Here is a 20,236-nt window from a genome sequence, read left to right on the forward strand (position 1 = left end):
CACGAAGTAGCGATCGCAAATGTGTAGTGAGCGCAAACAGGGCGAGGACAATGTTTTAGGGACGTGTGCGCAGCTGAGAATGTCCAAGATGCGTTTCTTAAAACTCGTTTAGATAAACTAGTGCGAGTTTCCGAGAAGGCAATTGTTGACAGGAGCCCATGGAATTTGCTATTCAAACGTTTCTGATCAGGCCACATCAGCTCTATTACGTAGGGTGGCTAAGGCACCGTGAATGTTGTTAATAAATTATGTCTTACACAGCCGCATATACGTCCTTATGCTGTATATGTTTACGCGGTGCCCTGTTATGCGTCGAGAGTAAATTACTGTGACGGGATATACATTGCGATAAGTACGAAAACGATGACAAAAGAAAAAAAGGGGAAGAGGGGTAACCAAGCTAACAACGTTTTAGCATTAACGTACGCTATAGATACACGTGTCATTCATTGGCAACAACAAAAAATATGTTGAAACTGCGAGCGCTAGTTGCTGATAACTATTTTCATGACAAAAGCACAAGTCAATAATATTATTATTCGCGTGTTTAAGTGTGTGTGTGGGAGGGGGGGGGGGGGACGAGTGGTCCGATGCGGTGACAGTGGCATTGAGCAACTTGTGCCGTTGACTTAGTTTCAAAGATAATACTATGACATAATAAAATAATCACAAAATAATATTTATTGCATGCAGTCCTTGTCAGACATCGACACGTCAGGTTCATGTTCGGTGAACCGGCGGACCATGTGCCTTGAAATTTTGTATTTTCTGTAACGCTCGAATTGATGGTAAGAACAAAAGTACCAGCCAATCATGCTGCTGGACATATTATAGTTGTAAATAAATAAATAAATAAATAAATAAATAAATAAATAAATAAATAAATAAATAAATAGAGAGTGTGTACGCGTGTGTGTTACGGGCCTAGTAAGTGCAATACACATCGGTAACAAACCACGGGAACCGGTGTCATACAGTAATTTGCCAACTTCGTGTTTTTAAACCACTTCAGCCTTTTCCCAGGGTAACAAGAAATGTGTTGGCGTTTACAAGCTTCGTATGCGTAAAAGACTTCGGTGTGTTATACAATACTATTCCGGCATTGATTCGTTATGAACATGTCAATCGATAGTATACTCTAAGATGCTCTAACACATTTCGAGTCCACCAGATATCACACATATAAAATTATATGTTACCGTAACTGTGCAGCTATGAAATCACCGACCCTTAGAAAATTAATTAATATAACGTCTTCATCACCGATCTAAAGGGCCACTTTCGTTTTAATAGTGCGCGGCGAGGAGGGCATATCAGACAAGATGTCAATTCTGAGCAAAACAAGAACGAACTATAAAATCGTCCTTCAAATGATCGATTCGGAGCCGTCCTGTAGCGCCTATACAGGGCGACACGGCAGCGAGAAAGGCGCGCGCCAAACCACGCTCGCAAAGCGTCTGCATTGTGCGCATATGACGAAGCGAAACGCGAGAAGCACTAAACAAACGTAAAAATATGTTCACCGAGACAGTCTACACGCACTGCTAGCGATACACACGTCCCCAGCTCACGCGATAGGTCATTGTATGGTCGAAACGGACTCTGGCAAGTCACCAGTGGGATTGCTTCGGAGCGGTATAGTCCGTTGAAGGTATCGCTATCTCGCAACGCCGTGGAGCAGACTCGAGACGGCTCGTGTCCCCGGTACTCGAAATACGGCGCAGCCGGGGATTCTGTTACACTACAGAACCCCTCTGCACGAAGAACGGGAGATACGACATCAGTCTTGTGTGGCAGAGTATGCATACGCCACTGCAGTCGCGATCGACTACGTGGGGGACGCGTTTTCTCTGCTCATGTGGAACTCGATGCTCAGGTAGCCGACCATGCCGAGCACGAGCGCCACCGTGAGCCCCACAAGCTTGACGTAGACGCGCAGCTGGCTTTGGACGGCGAACATGATGATGAAACCCATGGACTCCCACAGCCGGTAGTTGGCGAATGCCGGCTCGCGAGCGTCGGCGAAGATGACGCCGTAGAAGGCTGCGAAGCGAAATTATCTCTCACCCTCCTTGCGTAGCCTCGGTGTAATCAAGACTGTTATGTAGTTTTATGCATAACTCTATGTATACGGCGTTTTTTTTTTTCTTCAAAAATACGTAATTTTTTAAAAAACCGTGTGCGATAGATAGCATAATTGTAGTCCTTTTATGAGACACGTCGTCTTCGGAGACTGAGGATCAATTTAAATCACCCGTGGTCCTTTAACCCGCCTCTAGACTAAATCTAAGTGCACGAGCACTTTCGCATTTTGTTTCCGTCGAAATGCGATCGCGGTTACCGAGATCGATTACACGACTTACTTCGGTTCAAGAGCGAATTTTTCTTTCAATTTTTAGCATCGAATCTTGGGAAACATATGTATACACGACAAAACGAACACTAAAACGTTCGAATTTTCTTCTAGTCGTTTGTTTCTCGAGATTCTGCGCGAAACAAGGGAAAAAGTGTGCTGTGCCACCGAGGCCGAAACTGAACGTTTCCCGCAAGTGAGAAAAGACGAAACAGTTTTGTAGAAGGAATTCTGAAAACGAACACTTCTAAAATTTTATTGGATCCGTTTTTTTTTTCTTCTCAGCTTTGAAAGAAGCTTGCAACTTACACTTTCATGAAAAACAAAAATAACTGGTCCGAGGTAGCTTCGGGTTAGGACGCATACAAGTAGGCGCCTATATATCTCGTAGCATCGCGGAAGTAGACCGAAGAAAAGCTGCAGCCATTTCGCGCGAGCCGTAACAGAAGCTCTTCTGCTAGCGTCGCTTCCACGAAATCCGCGAAAAAATCCGTAGCCAATTGTTTGAAAGTCGAGCCCTCGCATCTCCGGCTCGTGCGCTATAAGAAATGGGATGATATGCGAAATTCCGCAATAGTACACGGGGAGCCGGCTTGTCGAATGTATCGGAACACGAGAATACACCAGCGGCCTCCTCTCCCACTACCTATCTATGCGTCGTGGACAGTGTCGTCGTGAAAAGGACGAAAGACGACGCAACTAAGTGCTAGAACGAAAAGTGTAGTTATTCATTTCCTAGAAGACCATCTGATGCCGGAAAGAGCTCACTTGATTTGGACTTTCTGCGGATGAGAGTCTAGGACCCGCGCTGCAATGCTAGAATTATGACCTAGTTGTCCTCGATGCAAACAAGGTTCGTGTACACTGAACTCCATTTCCGTAAGCACCTTCCGCGATTGGCCACCCCATCGGTGACTGTCTCGTTACCATGGCGACCGAACGTTAACATTATTTTGAGAATCACAGCCACGTATGTTTGGATACTACAATAAGGTTGCGAAGAACTTGGGGAATCATGTTCAATTATATTAGGATAGCTATCAACTAAGTGTCATATCTTCATTCACAGAATATGAATGCTTCCTTCCTGACACAGTAATGAAAGCATTCAATAAATGCGAACGCTTCCAATCCTGGCACAGTGTGCGTATATAGCAAGAACTTTGGCACGAAGAGGAGATATTTTGTTCGCTACTAAAAAAATATGCCCGACGACACGTTGGCAATTCTGGTTACTACCACTGTATTTTCTTACAATCTTGTTGCTCCCTGTTTTCAAAGTTCAGCGTCAAATATCGCTGCTTCTTCGGCTAGTTTCACCTTTATTATTTAGTCCATGGATCCATAATTGCATTAAACGTCACTCGGCAATCTATGTTGTCATAACCATGCTCTTCGCTCCTGTTCGTGCGTTATTCTCTGCTCTTAGCATCATTACGTTTCCGTTCTTGTTCTCTAGATGCTTTCCCACAAACCTGCAGTTTACCAGATATAAAGAACTCGGCTCGTGGCAGACAGGCTAAATGCTAGATCGGAACGAAAATCACACTAGAACATTTGAAAACATCTTTCAGTTGGCATCATAGTCTGACAGTGTCAGATGGCTCTCGGAACTTTCCGAGTTGATGTCACTGCGTCACGTTTAACGAACTATCCTCGCATAATCATCTTAATAATTTGGGCAAAGCAACGTGCGTAGAAACATCTGAAAGCGCAGTGCAATATACTACATCGTAAAAGGTCCACCTTCGTGCAGTGCTGAGCCACAAGTGCTTTTAGTTAGCAATCTCGAACTTTTTTCTTCCCTGCATAAGTAATACTGCATTGAATTTTATGGGGGTCTGCGAATATTCGTAAATTTCGAATAATAAATCGAATTCTATTCGGTTCGTGTACTCGAATCGAATTCTAGTGCATATATGAAATATAAAACATTTTTTTCAATAATCAGTGCCAACAGGAAAGCTCCAAAGGAACGAAACGTTAGGACAGGAAGGGTCATTTTTCTTGTTTTAATAGTTGAATTACCAAGATCCACGCAACCCCTGCTTTTACGAGACCATCGAAGCTATATTTATCACCGGATGAGGGCGTTTGTTTCTGTTCCGTGCTAAGTAAGCTTGGTACGCCACAGTTTTCGCATTTTACTGATGATGTTCGTAATTAGTTGGCAAATGTGCAGTGCTATTTATCTTACGAGATAGTAGTTAGCATTCTGTCGGTGGTATATTTAAATTTATTTTGTTTATCATTTTGATTGAAAATAGGCACTTGAGTATTGTTTCCTGTAATTTTATTTCTGCGTTTCTCTTACTGTGTTTGCAGTTTCTGTCTTCGTCTTGTAATAATTGAATGCGGGGAACAAGGCTGCATTCTGCTTCAGAAGTACAATTTTCGTAGATCTTTACGTTTAAATTTTCATAGATCTTTACATTTACATGAATAACAGCAGAAGCAAGTGTTGTGTTTGTGTCAATTGTGTTTGTACGTGCAGTATTCAATACTGATGCTTACCTGATTTTGGTGCTAAGTCCCATGCTTTGATAACTCGTTTATGTGTTTCATTACATATTTAGTTGTATGTGTGGAGTTCGGTTCAACATTATTTTTATGTCTCAGTTTTATATAAGCACTCGTGACAAACTACCACCCTGCATACTGTAGTCACTGCTGTAATTCAACAATTGCAAAGTATATCGAGGGTCCAGTCGATGCTGCATGCGAACTGACGTCAGATTACATAATCGTGGCATTTTTTGGTCGCTTAAATGTTCATTTGTTGAAGCTTGGGAACATTTGCTTCGAAGAAAATGTGGAATTCTAGGACTGTTTTGAAATAACCATAATTCAACCTTACTATTCGAAAACTATTGTAGTATTCGATTCGTATTCGTAATTGGTTGCCATCACTATTCGCACACCCCTAGAATTTGAAAGATTTCGACATTACCTCCCGTAGGACCAAGAGCAGCACTCGCCATTCTTTCTATTAGCAAGTGCAGTTGAACTTACGGAACAAATATCTCTTTCTGCCTCTTGGGAAATTGGTTACGCTATGCTACTGACGAAACCACACAAAATTTGCCTTGGCTTTGTGTTGCCGGCCTGTCAGCCTTACCAGATGGTGTTGTCAGGATATGCAAAAAAGTCCAGAACTTAGACCGCAATCAATACATAAAGGTGAAACAACGGACCCTGAATATATAACACGATGTCGACATCCACGTTGCATTATGGATGTCGGCTTGCATATTATGACATACGTTGGGCGCTTAAGTAGTGACGCCAACTTAACCACGAGCCAACAAAGAGTAAAACAGTATGTGACACTGTTGGCTATTTGTACCAGCTACATACAGACTGTTCGATCTGACAGTTACATGTCGTTCGATGCGATGAACTTGAATTCCTCTGGTGATTGCATCACTCTTTTTTTTTTTTTTTTTGGTTGCCGGTCACACAGTTTGGTGAAAGTTTCGGCATTTTTTCCATACCCTGACATCATGTGAGGTATGCCCGCAATAAATTTTTACGGTTTTATGTGAAGGAATACAGAAATGGAACTGCCTATGTTCTAGCAAATACAGTGCCATCCTGCAAATTCTATGGAGTTACAAGACATCTTTCCCCATTTCCTCATAACGGGTGTAACGACGTCGAGACTGTGACTGTCAGCTTGCGGTGCAAAATAGCTGTCGCTGCAACAGACGCACTCCTAGAAAATGGTAGGTTAGGTCGCGTTATTTCAAGCCTGACCGCATCATGTCACTTCACAGTGTAATCATAGAAGTGTCGAGCACACTTTTATAACATAACATTCCCAAAACAGTTTTTCAGGGAAGTATACGTGTGACGTACACCGTTGGCTTCCATATGTTTCGCGTTATCAGGCCACAGGAAAACGTATCAGGCCACAGGAGAACAACAACAACAACAACACGACGGGAACAATCGGGCGGAAAGGCTAAATACGCGCTTGCCTGACGTCGCCTTTCTTGTATGTATTGCGTGGCATAGCACCTGCGTGAGCGCAGGTAGCCAGCGAAAGTCGTCGGTGTGCTCATCGCTGCTGCAGTTACTGCTATCTGCTTCCATAGCGCTGAGGCGCGCCTTACAGGAAGAACAATGCATTTCATTACGTCCCTCTCGTCTACGGCGATACTGACAACGTGTTTAATAAACCAATGATACATTTGCGCTCCGCCGCTCGGTAAGTTAACGCTACAAGATACAACGCTAACCGTGACGAACGCAACGCGCTACCCGTTCAGATAAGCACAGCCTTGCGAACGCTACACACTAAAACTGTCTAATGTTCACGCTTACGTCCGACGGGTCCTTACGCAGTCCATTTTTATTTTATCTTTATTTATTTTTTCGCGAGCTCGCAAGCTTTTTATGTTGCTGCAAAGCAGTAACGCACACTGGAGGTTGGAAATTTAGAAAAAGAAAACAATGAGAAGCGAGGTGCTGGCCGTTTTATGCGAACTTCTCCCCTGCGAACTTGTCTAACGAAGCCTGTTAGAGGTAGCAGCAAGCGCGAAAAAGGGACTAGAGGCATTCGTATCTCAGTCCGAGGGAAAAAAAATAACAACGCTGTGGTAAATAGCTCAATCTAGACCGACGAGGCGCACGCAGGAGAGAACGGCGTTGGACGTGGCGCGTTTCCTGCCCTGTCGCGTGCGCCAAATTGCGCTATTTACAGAAATTATGTAGTGCCAACCCGGTCTGCTTGTGGAGGACAGAAAATTTCGCGTAAATGGGAACGCGCTAAGGCCCATCGTGTTCGCGCTGTCCTGTTACATATACTTAAGTGGAATACAAAGAAGCGCGCTCTGATTGTAAGACCGAATTCGCGTTCGACCACGGATGCGAAGCGAGCGAAATGCCAGGAACATCGGAAAAGTGACGTTGAGAAACTATAGCGCTTTCAGACGATACTTAAAAGGAGCGCAATTCAGTGCTTGCGAAGCGTAGGCTGCGGCGCATGCCGAGTTTTAATGTCAGCCTGTAAGTGCCTTACCGCAACAAACGAGATAAGTATTGAGTGTGTGGGGGTATATATAGCACGTATACCTTGACAATTGTATTCCGGGATACTAAAGAGAGAAAGAAAAATATTTAGTTTTGTTAGTAAATTACCATTCTTGAACAGAATAAAACTCGGTTCCTACTACGAGAAGTGGCCTAATAACCCAGAAAATAGGCAAAAAAAAAATGAAAGACAGCTGACGACGCGCCCTTGAAGCTCCTGCCACAGCTTGCCGTGACGCCATTTTGGCGGCGTCAGCTCGGGCGTAGTTAAATTTCTTTATCGGTAAAGATTGAGTACGTAGCAATTATAAAATAGTTAAAGGACAAACTTAACGATTTACGAGAATCTGTACTTAACGAGTTTCCAAAATTGCGTCAACGGCAAAAATATGAAAAAAACAAAAAAAAAAAAACAAGATATACCTTGAAATCCGTGACGTCATACTGACTTCTGGCGCTGGCGTTTTTCAAGCTAAATTTACTAATAGAACTGTGACCCTCATTTTATCCTCGGATAATCAATGTATTGCCGCAAAATTGACGTAAGTATAGATTTGAAAGATTTTTTTTATCGGTCTGCATTTAGTAATTTACTTTAGTGTTGCTTTAATTTACTAATTCCACTCCGGAATTTCATACTAACACATAATGAGACTTTTTTTTTTTCATTTGGAAATGCCACGTTACTATAGCGCCTTGCGTTATATTTGTCCAAATATAGCGCAACATTTATTTTATGAAAAAACATTAATTACTAGGATCGATGATGTGTTTTTCTTCGCACGATCGGATGAGTATTCTCAATTTCAGCGAGAAGGAGAAAAACTACACGTCCGATAGGAGTTTACGGACCCAATAAAACCCAGCTCAGCGGCCCGCGATCTTCTGCACGTTATGCGAAAAATGATGCATTAGTCGATTAATATAACAACCTAACAAGTTGATAAGTTGGCAAGTTTGGCACCGAGCGACAAAATAAAAAAAAAATGTAAGCCTTAAGTTTCCTAAACAATGTTTCACATTCAAGCTTTGATTTAGGCTATATAGTGATCGATTAAATGTACACAGAGCGTCAGGAAAAGGCAACAGCGAACGCAGAGCTGCGTTATTATGGTTATACCTTTACTAAGAAGATATACAGGGTGTTTTTTTTTTAGACAATACATATTTTTAATAAACATCCTATGTCAGTAAGGCTCCTGTCGTTTTCTCACGCGAACTCTACCACGAGGCGGAAATACATTGCCCCGGCTGAAATGGCACTGTTTGACTAACAAAAACTCGCTAATTAACTTTTTAATTATTGACTTGAGGGCAGTTTATATTAGGAAGCCGTAATGCATGACAATTTATGGCATACCCATTTTTTTTAGAAATCACAAAAGTTACACGTAATTCGAGATATTCATCATAGAATTTCAAAGGCGATATCGAAACTGATTGCGCCCGGCGCGCACGAAACGCAACCACTCTGTTACTCCGGACCGGTACTACCCGCGACAAGGAAGGCGCGTCGTGGCTGTATCAGCTGTATCTTTTCTTGAAAAGCGGCGAGTCATCTCACTTTCGCCAGCTGATCACCTTACCTGTGCGTGTCGTGTTTGGTCCTTATCCGTTTCTTTCGAATTGTGCGCAAGAAAATCGCCATATCAACGTTTTCTTTGCCTGTGAAACATAAAACCCAGGAGCAGCCACTGCGGTGCGTCTTCTAGCAGACATGCGAAATAAGTTTTCGCGCCTGTTTGTAGTTTATGAAAGAAACAGATAAGCATCATAGATTCGCACCCAAAGAATAAGCTGTGTGTGAAAACGACAGGAGCCTTACTGTCATAGGATTTTTATTAAAAATCTGCATTGGGTGAATAGCTAAACATGGGATGTTAAGAGCGGTTTTCACGCTTACGCTAGGTGTGCGTTGTTAGATTCCTAATGAAAAAAACGGAGAAGTTTCAGCTATTTAGACAACGTCAGTTAACGGATGACGTGGTTCCTAAACAGATTGGAAATACGCAGGCGTCGAGCATTGCGCAAGTAATTAATTTTTCTTTTCAAGGTATAATGTATAGGTGCCTGCCTTTACGCTATAAGTGTTCTGTAGTTCCACAAGTACGTGTGTCTCTCCGTTCTACCAATATATAGTTGAAACTTCGATTTACTAGCTTGCATTGTTAACCACCATATTAATGAAGACATTATAATCGCTCCGTAGAGTATGGTGACTAGATCACTGCACGGGCTCGGGCCTACCCGGAAACACGGGCCCGGCCCGGCCCGTGGGCCGGGCCGGGCCGGGCCGGGTAAAGTAGTTTTCACGGTGGGCCCGGGCCGGGCTCGGGCCTGAAGCTTCGGGCTTACCCCCGGGCCCGGATTTGAGGTGGCGGGCTTGGGTCGGGCCGGGCTTGGACTTTGCTGGCTTCTTAATGGACACTATAGTGCAGCACTGAGTCGGTTTAGACTGATAAAGTAAAGTCGAAGAACTCGAATGTCATTCATTTCACCATCATAAGTTCATTATCAGACGAGAACATCAAGGTCAGAATTTCATTTTTTTTTTTCAATTTCGCGCTCAAATCTCCGAGCGTGACGCCACGGATTTCAAACTGTATTTGTCGTATTTGGGGACATTGCCTCCATAGAATTTCCTGAAACTTGGTATGTTAAGTCTATGGCCCCCTCAGAGGTCAATGCACTTCATTTTTAGTGATTAGGAACTACGTAGGTCCCATTAGACGCTGTCAGAATCTAAGATGTCATGGTGTCTGCTGCGCGAACTTAAAGGGGGCGTCGCCACCCACCTTTTCGCGCGTTTTCTCACTTACCAAGAGTCTTGTACCGTCGAGCGTGGTGATTTAGGAATTGCTAAAGACTAATTTACTGATAGTAGAGAAATCGTTTTTCTTTCTAGTACCCCTTCATGTTTGTTCCACATACGTTGTGCATATATACATATATGTTTCACAGTTTCTCTCGCAAAAATACGCTTTTTTATGTGGGGCAAGCTATTTAGAGAAATCTTATTAGAGACAAGTACTGAACTTCGTTTGCTCCTTGCATATGGGGCTACTTGATATATCTTAAACGGGCGAGCTAAAAGTAGATATACTAGGCGCTTATATAGTTACTCAGTGCTTTATTTGCATTCGTTATGATTTTATATCCCGAATGTTATTCTGTAATCGCCACTAATAAATGTAATATAATAAATATATATCTGTAACTTATCGAAAGAGCGATCATAGAGCTCCAAATTGAGGAAGCGTTTTTGAAGTTTCCAGCCCTCCACTAAAACGACAGGACGCACGGAGTCTCGTTACATAGAATTCCTATACAGAGACATTGTTTTTCCGTGGGTTCGTCATGGCCCCCAGTGGTCATGTGACGCGAGATAGATGTGCACAGCCTGCTTAGTGTGCCCAATTTGTTAACATTTGAACTTTAGCCTTTTGCCGCAATATCAGGGGTCTCAAACCCGCCTCAGCTAATGGGCCGCATTCCCGAAAATTTACTCCCGCAAGGGCCAGGGCAGTAACGCATTTAAAAGCGCACGGGGGGGGGGGGGGGTGTAGACGGGCTAGGTCGTACCAAATGTCAGCTAACGTTGCCATTTAAAAGAGAGCTTTCCCGTATGTCATATATGGGTCGTTTCTGAAGGGTATTTGGCGGCAGGATTCCAACAACTATCGATACCTATCTTCAACATGACTAAAATCAGGACGCCGATTTTGAAATATAGAGTTTTGTTTCACGGTTAGGTATCAACACATGGCGGCCGCAGGGGATGCCTCTTGACAAAAAAGCTTTAGACCTGTCATGCCTGTGTAGCTTAAGAGCATACTTATAAAGAAAACGAAAAATTGGGACGAACACAGTCATATGCGGGCCGCGGGCCTTTAGGGAAGGGCCACGTGTTTGAGTCCCCTGCGCTATACAGGTATAGTTTAAGAGCTACATGACACTGCAACAACACCGTTGGAATGTGCTGGAATAGCATAGGTTTAAACAGCATAAGGTGTGACTCAAAATATATACGCTTGACGAAATATCAGGCTTGAAAAAAAAGTACGAATTCCGTGCCGGGTGATGTCCCTTCACCTCGAACCATAGGCATCCAATGAATAAGCGTCGAGAAGCTTATTCGCGCCTTTATTACGAAACTGTAACGAACACAAAAATAGATCGAAATTGCTTCGTCCACCTCCTGCCAAGTGGTCACCTTCTACCAGTACAACATCGTTAGGAAGGCATAGAGCATTATGATACGGAAGAAAAGAAGTGCGCAGTGCAAGCCATGCATAACATACACTGCTGAAAGCTGCAAGCAAAACCCCTCAAAGACATCCTAAATTTGCTGCAGTGGTGGAAGTTAACAATAACGACTGTCGACGTCTTCAAGTTTCGCAAGGCAGATGTGCACCCTTGCGGCTAGCGCATGCAGTGCGAGAAACTTTAGCGTGGCAGATTATGTGATACAACGGTGTATGGCGTGCTTAAGGCCGGAATCTCAAGATAATTCCATTTCTTGCACAATAACACGTGAAGAAATAAACTATAAACTATGCCACAAAAGACTTATGGACTGTATATAGTAGCAGTGGTGTTATATGAAATATATATGATATACGAAAAGAATGCTACCACAAATACTTTTTCCGTCCTTCCGCCTGCCTATATGTATTTCTAAAAGTGCACGCGGTGCACACGGTTCGTTATAATTTTTATCTAGGTTAGTGTACATACAGCAATTAAAGGCAATAAACTTGGCTTTCTTCCCCCATTTTGCTGTGGCAAGGTATTACCGTGCTGAAGACATGTATTCATAGGCGTGCGCAGGGTTCCTCTTCGGGGGGGGGGGGGCGAAGGGATCGCCGCGGCGTCCCCCCCCCTCCCAATTACGTCAATGTATGGCGCAGACATTGCCCCCCCCCCCCCGAGTCGCAGCGCCCCCTCCCTATTATATCAATGTGTGGGGCTGACATTGCGCCCCCCTCCTCTTAGGTGAATGGGGGGGGGCGGCCGCCCCCCCCCCCCCTGCCCCCCTGTGCGCACGCCTATGCATGTGTTACATATCCAGAAGGGTGCATGATTGGCTTTGTCGTTAGAGCATGTTTCAAGTTTCAGTAAAGAGCGCAAAGAGAGCGTTGTGTTCTCTCTCTCCTCTGTTTTTATTGCACTTCCTATCGACAATGAACTCATGCTGCAAATCACTATCCTTGCTGCAATATCTGCTACAAAGCGCTCTTGACCATCCCCACTGCATAAGCGAAAAAAGAAAAAGAAAAGTTATAGTATACCATTGCCGAACAAACGTTCATTGTACCCAGTATGTCGACTCAACTCTTTCCACCGTGAGCCCCTTTTTACACGAATTTACCGTAGGTTGAAGTAGAACTGTTAGCGAAATATTCGCCAACAAAGCGTAGATATTCCCTACTTAAAACACTTTTCTGTAGATGCTATGTTCTGGCAACACCACCTATATTATTGGCTCGGGCCTCTGTCGTGCCTGATGTGCCGTCGGGCCGGGCCGGGCCGGGTAGGCGAAATTTTTTCTCGGTTTCGGGCTGGGCTCGGGTCGCGTATTGAATCACCGGGCCGGGCTCGGGCGGGTAAACTTCAATAAACTCCGGGCCCGGGCCGGGCCCTGGCCGATAATCACGGCCCGTGCAGTGCTCTAATGGTGACGGTTCTGTTTTGTATATTTTGTTGTGTATGTTCGTTATATATGAAGGTACGAGCAAAATTTTCATGTCATTATTATGAATTGATATCACTAGTGCGCCAACTCTTGTTTTGTACGATTTTTTCAGTGAGTTTAGTCATTCCATCCAGTCTAGTTGCTGCGTGATGTGATATCTTCTACCGACTTTTGCAAGTGGAAATCATTGAAAATCTATTTCATGAACCAATATCACTTCTACGCTCCTTAGTGATCGATATGTCACCGTTTTCTAATGTCTCGGGCTTATTTTATGCAGCATAATTCTGTCTTCGATTTCCCAATTATTTCTGTCTTCGTTTCGAAGATAGGCCTAAAATCTCGTTTTTTTAGCATGAAAATGTTTTATGCCGGGGTCCACCAAGACATTCATGACGTATTTCCGTGACGGAAATACGTCATCAATGAACGCTATCAGATGGTAAAGAAAAAAAAAACTAAGAAAAAGTTCCGTTGACAGGAGTCGAACACATTACCTCTCGGTCCGCGGCGATGGCTGACGGGCGTTTAGCACACTGCGCTACCGCCGAACACGTAAAGGAAGCTGCACGAACGCGCCTTTTATATTTCACACTTTCCTCTCCCAGTGCTCTTGGTTCGCGGGGTGGCGTCGCCGTCTGGACGCGGTAGAGAGAAGTAATGTGTGGCCTCCGCAATTAGTTCCGGCAACGCGCCGTTGCTACGACCATCCCATTAGGCGCGTTTCCAATAGGAAAAGTGTAATTGCGTCAATGCTTTAACACACCGCGAGGCGGCGAGGTGGTGGCTTTAGCCCAAGCCTCGCTCATAGCATCCATTCATATCGAAAAATAGTTCTCCGATGCTCGCCTAGCTGTCGCACCGCGTTCCCCGCTCGCCCTGTGAGAATTAGCGACCAGGCTAGAGGGAAGACACGACGCGCGTTGCGTTTCTCTTCGCGTTTCACGACGCTTTGAAGAGAGGGGTGCATATCGAGTACCAGTGTTATGTGCTTGCTGATGCCATCTTTGCTCGCGATTCACCCCCCCCCCCCCATATGCGGTGTCCAGGTATATGTTAAAAACTTCAGCTACCGCAAGGGTTAAATCGTGATCATGGGCGTTAGTCGACTGGACGGAGACATGCCACTAGGCGTCAACGTGGGTGCGTCCATGCACATCAAGCGGGGCTATATCTGCCAAACAACAACAGACGTTGTACAAGCTCTCATATATCAATACACTATAAACAATCAACTACTTCTGTGACTACACGTTTCACTTTTGCGTTATACCGATTCCTATAACGGAGGGATCAGCCACCTTTTTTTTCCCTCCTTCCCTAGGTGCTTCACGTGAGTCTAGAATATTTTTGACGAGCTGTTTGTTTTCTTTTTTATATTAACCCGCGAATATTTGTGCCTTTTATTTTCTCCTAGACCACGATTAGCACATACAAGTGCCGTTTTGTGTCCCCTTTCTTCTTTGACAGTAGTTTTTTTTTTGCATGTCTCTTCCCTGCACACTCTGCGCCGCTCTTCGATGATTTTTTCCCCGTCTTTACTTATTTTAGTATCTATGTGCGTTCTTTTTTTTATTTTCCGTCAGGTAGCTTTTTGCTCGACATAATTTTTTTCTACAATAATACGCTTTAGTTCACAGTAATTCCAGTGTCTATGCGTATTTCGTGTTTCTCTTTCTTCTGTGCTTATTATTAGCTGCTCCATTCAATTCAACTATATTCTTTCTTACTGTGTTTCACCTTTTTTTTTTTTTTTCATATCGATATTCCATATCGATTGTGTGATGCAACGTGTTCAGAATCCTCCCTAAACTCTTCTTCAGCATCGAATGAATGCATTCGCCAACTTGCTGGATGCTACAGCTCATACTGTATCGCGTAAGTTGTGGTCTCACTCTGCGCCCTGTTTGAATACTCCAATTGCAACACGAGCGTGAAAGCTAGTAATTAAGGGCTAATTTATAAACTAGTTCATTAGTGAACCGACTGATACGGCTGCTAAACTAGTTAGTGCCTGCCGGGCTGAAAGGACTAGTAATAAAGAAAGCAGCCTCGCAAATGAGACTGACTATTAAGGAGTCACTTGTGCACGACGGAGTTTCGAAAAGGCTCATACTTCCACCCTTCGGAATCTCAGCGTATGGGCAGAATTAACTTGAAAAGTTACATTAGCGATTTCCTTTGTTTTTTCCTCGCTATGTTTCACTGCCTCTTAACACCGACTGTTCGCAGAGTAAGGGCCATGAATACGTCATCGTCATACGAACAGTTTTCTTCGTAACTTCTAGTGCATGCAGGCTCAACATTCCAAAACTTACGACCATGCATGTATACCTTGTATATCCACCGCTCGGCCTCTCGTGATTTCTGCCAGCTAACTGTGGTTGCGTTCTATGCAAGGTCGGCTTCGCTGGTGATCGTACGTACGCCATTGACATGTTTAAATACCGGTTTGACAATAGTGACACTTCATCTGATCGTTAATTACCCCTATAGGCTTCATACTAAAACTTTTAAAAGGAACCGGTGTTCAAGCGGCTGCTTTTTTTAGGAAACACAATGGACCGACAAGGTGGCCTCGAGAGGGCAACGTCTCCTCAAGAAATCTTCTACGACGTCCTCTGGTCTCGTGGATACCTTCCTCATGGTCATTTTAGAAAATAAGTGCCCCTGAAGAAAGTGTTCATGTGACCTGGGACTCTCAAGCTTCTGGCAGCTATACCCTTACACTATATATATATATATATATATATATATATATATATATATATATATATATATATATATATATATATATATATATATATATATATATATATATATATATATATATATATATATAAACCTCCACGCTCATGTGCGGGGACACCATGCAGTACTCACAGTTGATCTGAGTCTGCCACGACGCGTCGGCCACGCCCCACAGCATAGCGATGATGAAGAAGTTGTGCACCTCTGAGGGACGTGGTTTCCAAGTGTACATGAGAATCATGACGGCGACGTTGAGCAGCGCCGCCAACAAAACAATGGGCACGCGGCCGACACGCTTGACAAGAAAGCCGAACGCCATGGAGCAGGTGGCATCGGTTAGCCCGTACGAGATCATGACGAAGCCGACGAACTGGACGCCCCAGGCGCAGCTGATGTACGCCTGGGTGAAGTCGCCCGAAAAGAAGGCCTGCTGCATGCCGCTGTAGATGGTGAGCGGCACGATAAGCTGCTGGTAGCCTCGCCGCATATGGTATATCGTTTCAACGAGCAGCTGCATGGGCGGATTCGGATCGGACACCTCCTTGCGCACGGGGTCCAGGAAGGCGACGAGCATCACAATGGAAGACAGCACGCAGCACGTGTAGACGCCACTCAGCGTGTACGTCTGCACGCGGCTCACGACGCCCAGGTTGGTCTGGTTCAGCATGGCCAAGTCCTCGGTCGGGTGGAACGAGGCGCCGCACTGGTCGATGTCGGCGGCCACCTCCGTCAAGTTAGGCGGCCGCAGCACAATGAAGGCCATCAGGTTGCCCCATATTTGGGTGGTCTGGAACAGCATAAAGAAGACGCCGAAGAATCCGGCCACGAACGGTGCCGAGTCGAGCTCGCCCACCTGGTCGGCGTACTCCTGCGCCAGGTACGTGAGGTAGGCGCACTTGGAAGTCCACAGTGGCGCCCCGCCCATGCCCAGCAAGAGCGATGCTGGTAGCAACGTGTACCAGCTGGGCTCCATGTTGGCCACAAAGTACAGCATGTACATGCCCACCGACGTGACCATGGTGTACTTGAGGCCCAACCGCCGGATCATGTACGTGGGCACGAACATGCATGACAACACGAGTGCCACATAGATGGTGGCCAGCGATGCGGTTCCGAGGCCGGCCTCGGGATTTAGGCTGCTCTGCAGGTTTTGCATCGACAGGTAGGCCGTGAAGAGTAGCACGAAGCTCATGCTGACGATGAGCAGGTTGCGCAGCACGCGATCTTTATCATCTGACGGGCCCTTCTCGTCGAACACCTGCGGATGAGTGTTGGCCACGCTGGCTACCTGCAGCTGAGCGTTGACCATGCTACCTACCTGCGGCTGAGCGTTGGCCACGCTGGCTACCTGCAGCTGAGCGTTGGCCACGTTGGCTACCTGCGGCTGAGTGTTGGCCACGCTAGCTACCTGCGGCTGAGTGTTGGCCACGCTAGCTACATGCGGCTGAGTGTTGGCCATGCTGGCTACCTGCGGCTGAGTGTTGGCCACGCTAGCTACATGCGGCTGAGTGTTGGCCACGCTGGCTACCTGCGGCTGAGTGTTGGCCACGCTAGCTACCTGCGTCTGGGTGTTGGCCACGCTGGCTCGCGGCGCCTTATTCCTGGACGACCGCTGGTGTCGGCGCTCGCGCTGATCCTGCTTCAGTGATGCGTGTTCCTGCTGCGATGACAATACCTCTTGGTCTTCGTGTTGCTGGGACAAGGCGCTCTTGTCACGAATCTCCGCCATTGCAAGCCTTTTGTCCATTCTGCCGCTATGTGATGCCACCCGAGTGATGCGCCACCGGGAGAGCCTGCGTGGCACGTATAATACCCTTCAGTTTAAAAGCATTGGTGCGCTGGAATCAACACAGTTAATTATTTGTCTTTTAACAAGTGACTGCAGCGATGACATGAAATTGTTATTTTTCTATGTTACTTCCAGGTACACAATACCAGGGGTGTAGGCAGAATTTTTTTCCGCGGGGGGGGGGGGGGGTACCTCCTTGATCTGATGTGGGGGCCGGGCAGGCAGATGTGGTCGAGCGTCATTGCTCTATATGTCATGGCAAAAAAAAAAAAAAAACATTTCGGGGAGGAGGGGGGGGGGGGCGGTGTACCACCCCCTCGCTACGCCACTGTGCAATACAGCAAGAGTTGCACAAAGGAAAATTTTAATACACGACGGAGCGAGAGCGCCCATAGACGTTTCGCTCAGGATTAGGGTTTAATAATGGAGTCCAACCAACGACGTTAAAAGTAAGAGAACGAAGCTGGCGTGCAATTAAAAAAAGAAGAAGAGTTTCACAGTAACACGAACCTTTGTAAATCCAGTCTTCGTTTTTAAATGTTATCATCATCATCATCATCATCATCATCATCATCATCAGCCTGTCTACGCCCACTGCAGGGCAAAGGCCTCTCCCATGTTCCGCCAATCAACCCGGTCCTGTGCTTTCTGCTGCCACGTTATACCTACAAACTTCTTAATCTGATCTACCCACCTAATTTTCTGTCTCACCCTCACGCGTTTACCATCTCTTGGAATCCAGTCAGTTACCCTTAATGACCACCGGTTATCCTGCCGACGTGCTACGTGCCCGTCCCATATCCATTTCTTCTTCTTAATTTAAACTATAATATCCTTAACCCCCGTTTGTTCCCTGACCCACTCTGCTCTCTTCCTGTCTCTTAAGGTTACACCTATCATTTTCCTTTCCATCGCTCGCTGCGTCGTCCTCAATTTAAGTTGAACCCTCTTTGTACTGGCGAATGGCAAGGTAAAAATAAAATTGTTAGGTACTGTCGGGTCGCTGGCAACTCCTGGTGACATGAGTATATGACCGTCAGTGAGACCTTTTTAGTGAATCTTTAAGCTCATCTAGACGTTGTCCTGTGGTCTCCAGAACACCCTATAACCATTTTGTGCATGGGCAGCCTCGCTTTCTCTTACCGTCCACTTTGGCTAACATTAATTTTCGCTACACTGAACTCGTAGCTCGCACGGCGTGAGCAAAGTAAGAAATTTTTCGGTTTCACTACGTTGAATTCGAAAGAACATTCAAGACTGATCTCTCTTATGACCGAGATATTTGTTGTATTGGCAGACCGTGGAATTCTCAAAACTCTACTCCAGCTCCACATTTCATAGGAAGCTAGGTTTTTTTTTTTTTCTTTCATAGTTCCACAAGGTCGACTACTCGCGCCCATACATTACCACGGGAAAGAGCAGGGCGTTTACCAGACTCATTTTGGTTTTGAGGCTGAAATCTTTGTTTTTCAAAATCTTTGAACGTCCACCCATTACTCTTTCGTAATACTATTTTTTGCTTTAGATCTTGTAGAGCTATACCGTCAGCGTCTATTCTGGCTCATAGGAAAATGCTGTTTTACAACATCTGAATGTTCTGTGTTTCACCCGTTGTTGTAACTTTAGTCTTTTTTAATACATTTAGACAAATACTATTTGGAGTTTTTTTACGGTTTCTTCTTTTACCTTCTGAATAAGTGTTTTAAGCCTTTTATGTTATTCGCTATTAATGCAATGTCGATTGCATATTGTAAGTTGGTTACCATTGTCCCTAAAATTTTTATTCCTACATCGCATTGCCTGACGTCGCAATTTCTGCGTACATATTCTGTGCATAAGATGAGTAAGTATCGTGAAAGACTACAACCTTGTCTGACTCCTTTTTGAAACCAATCTGCCTTACCAATATTTGTCACAAGAGCTTCTTGTCCTGTATATAGTTTCCTTAGTCGAGCTATACGGTGTCCGGGAATGCCCATTTTTCTCAGATGTATCCAGAACAAAGGCTTTTGGTATTATCAGTCGTCTCATATTTGCAATGCGGTATCTCGTACCGCGCCCTTTTCTGGAAGCTGCTTGCTCTGTCGTCATCTCTTTCTCCATGTAAGTCTCTAGTCTTTTCTGTAATACTTTTAGTAGTTTACAATCACGTGATGCTAAGGCGATAATTGTGTAGATTGAGCATTCTTTCGCGTCGCCTTTTTTTTTTCTTTTATGCGATGTGATACATAGAGATCTCCACCAGTCTACCGGCTATTCTGCTGTCTGCCAAGGTTGTTGGCATGACCTATTGATGACCTTGATTAATTCTGGTCCGAGTGCTTTGATGAATTCCCATGGAAATATTGTCTGGCCCACTTGTTTTGCTGGTAGGTAGTCGCTGTAAAGCCCATCCTATTTCATTACTTAAAACTGTTGGTTGCCCCGCCACGGTGGTCTAGTGGTTATGGCGCTCGACTGCTGACCCGAAGGTCGCGGGATCGAATCCCGGCCGCGGCGGCTGCATTTTCGATGGAGGCGAAAATGTTTGAGGCCCGTGTACTTAGATTTAGGTGCACGTTAAAGAACCCCAGGTGGTCGAAATTTCCGGAGCCCTCCACTACGGCGTCTCTCA

The 20,236-nt window shown here is 45.0% G+C and overlaps 1 protein-coding gene across 1 annotated transcript; it reads right to left on the reverse strand.

Moving 5' to 3' along the window:
- Positions 1–1,828: 1,828 nt before the first annotated feature.
- LOC119381944 (protein unc-93 homolog A) lies at positions 1,829–17,562 on the reverse strand. The gene is made up of 2 exons (XM_037649695.1): positions 15,966–17,562; positions 1,829–2,043 (listed from the first exon to the last, which is right to left on the reverse strand). The coding sequence occupies exons 1-2, from the start codon at positions 17,560–17,562 to the stop codon at positions 1,829–1,831; spliced, it is 1,812 nt and encodes a 603-aa protein (XP_037505623.1).
- Between the last annotated feature and the right edge of the window lie 2,674 nt (positions 17,563–20,236).

The sequence above is a fragment of the Rhipicephalus sanguineus genome, chromosome 1 (genome assembly GCF_013339695.2).
Source record: "Rhipicephalus sanguineus isolate Rsan-2018 chromosome 1, BIME_Rsan_1.4, whole genome shotgun sequence".
Classification (NCBI taxonomy): Eukaryota; Metazoa; Arthropoda; class Arachnida; order Ixodida; family Ixodidae; genus Rhipicephalus; species Rhipicephalus sanguineus.

Coding starts and splice junctions, on each gene's coding strand:
- LOC119381944 (XM_037649695.1), bottom strand. CDS start 17,562: ATGGCGGAGATTCGTGACAAGAGCGCCTTGTCCCAGCAACACGAAGAC. Junction 2,044..15,965: donor GTGGCAGACTCAGATCAACT/GTGAGTACTGCA, acceptor TTCGCTTCGCAG/CCTTCTACGGCGTCATCTTC.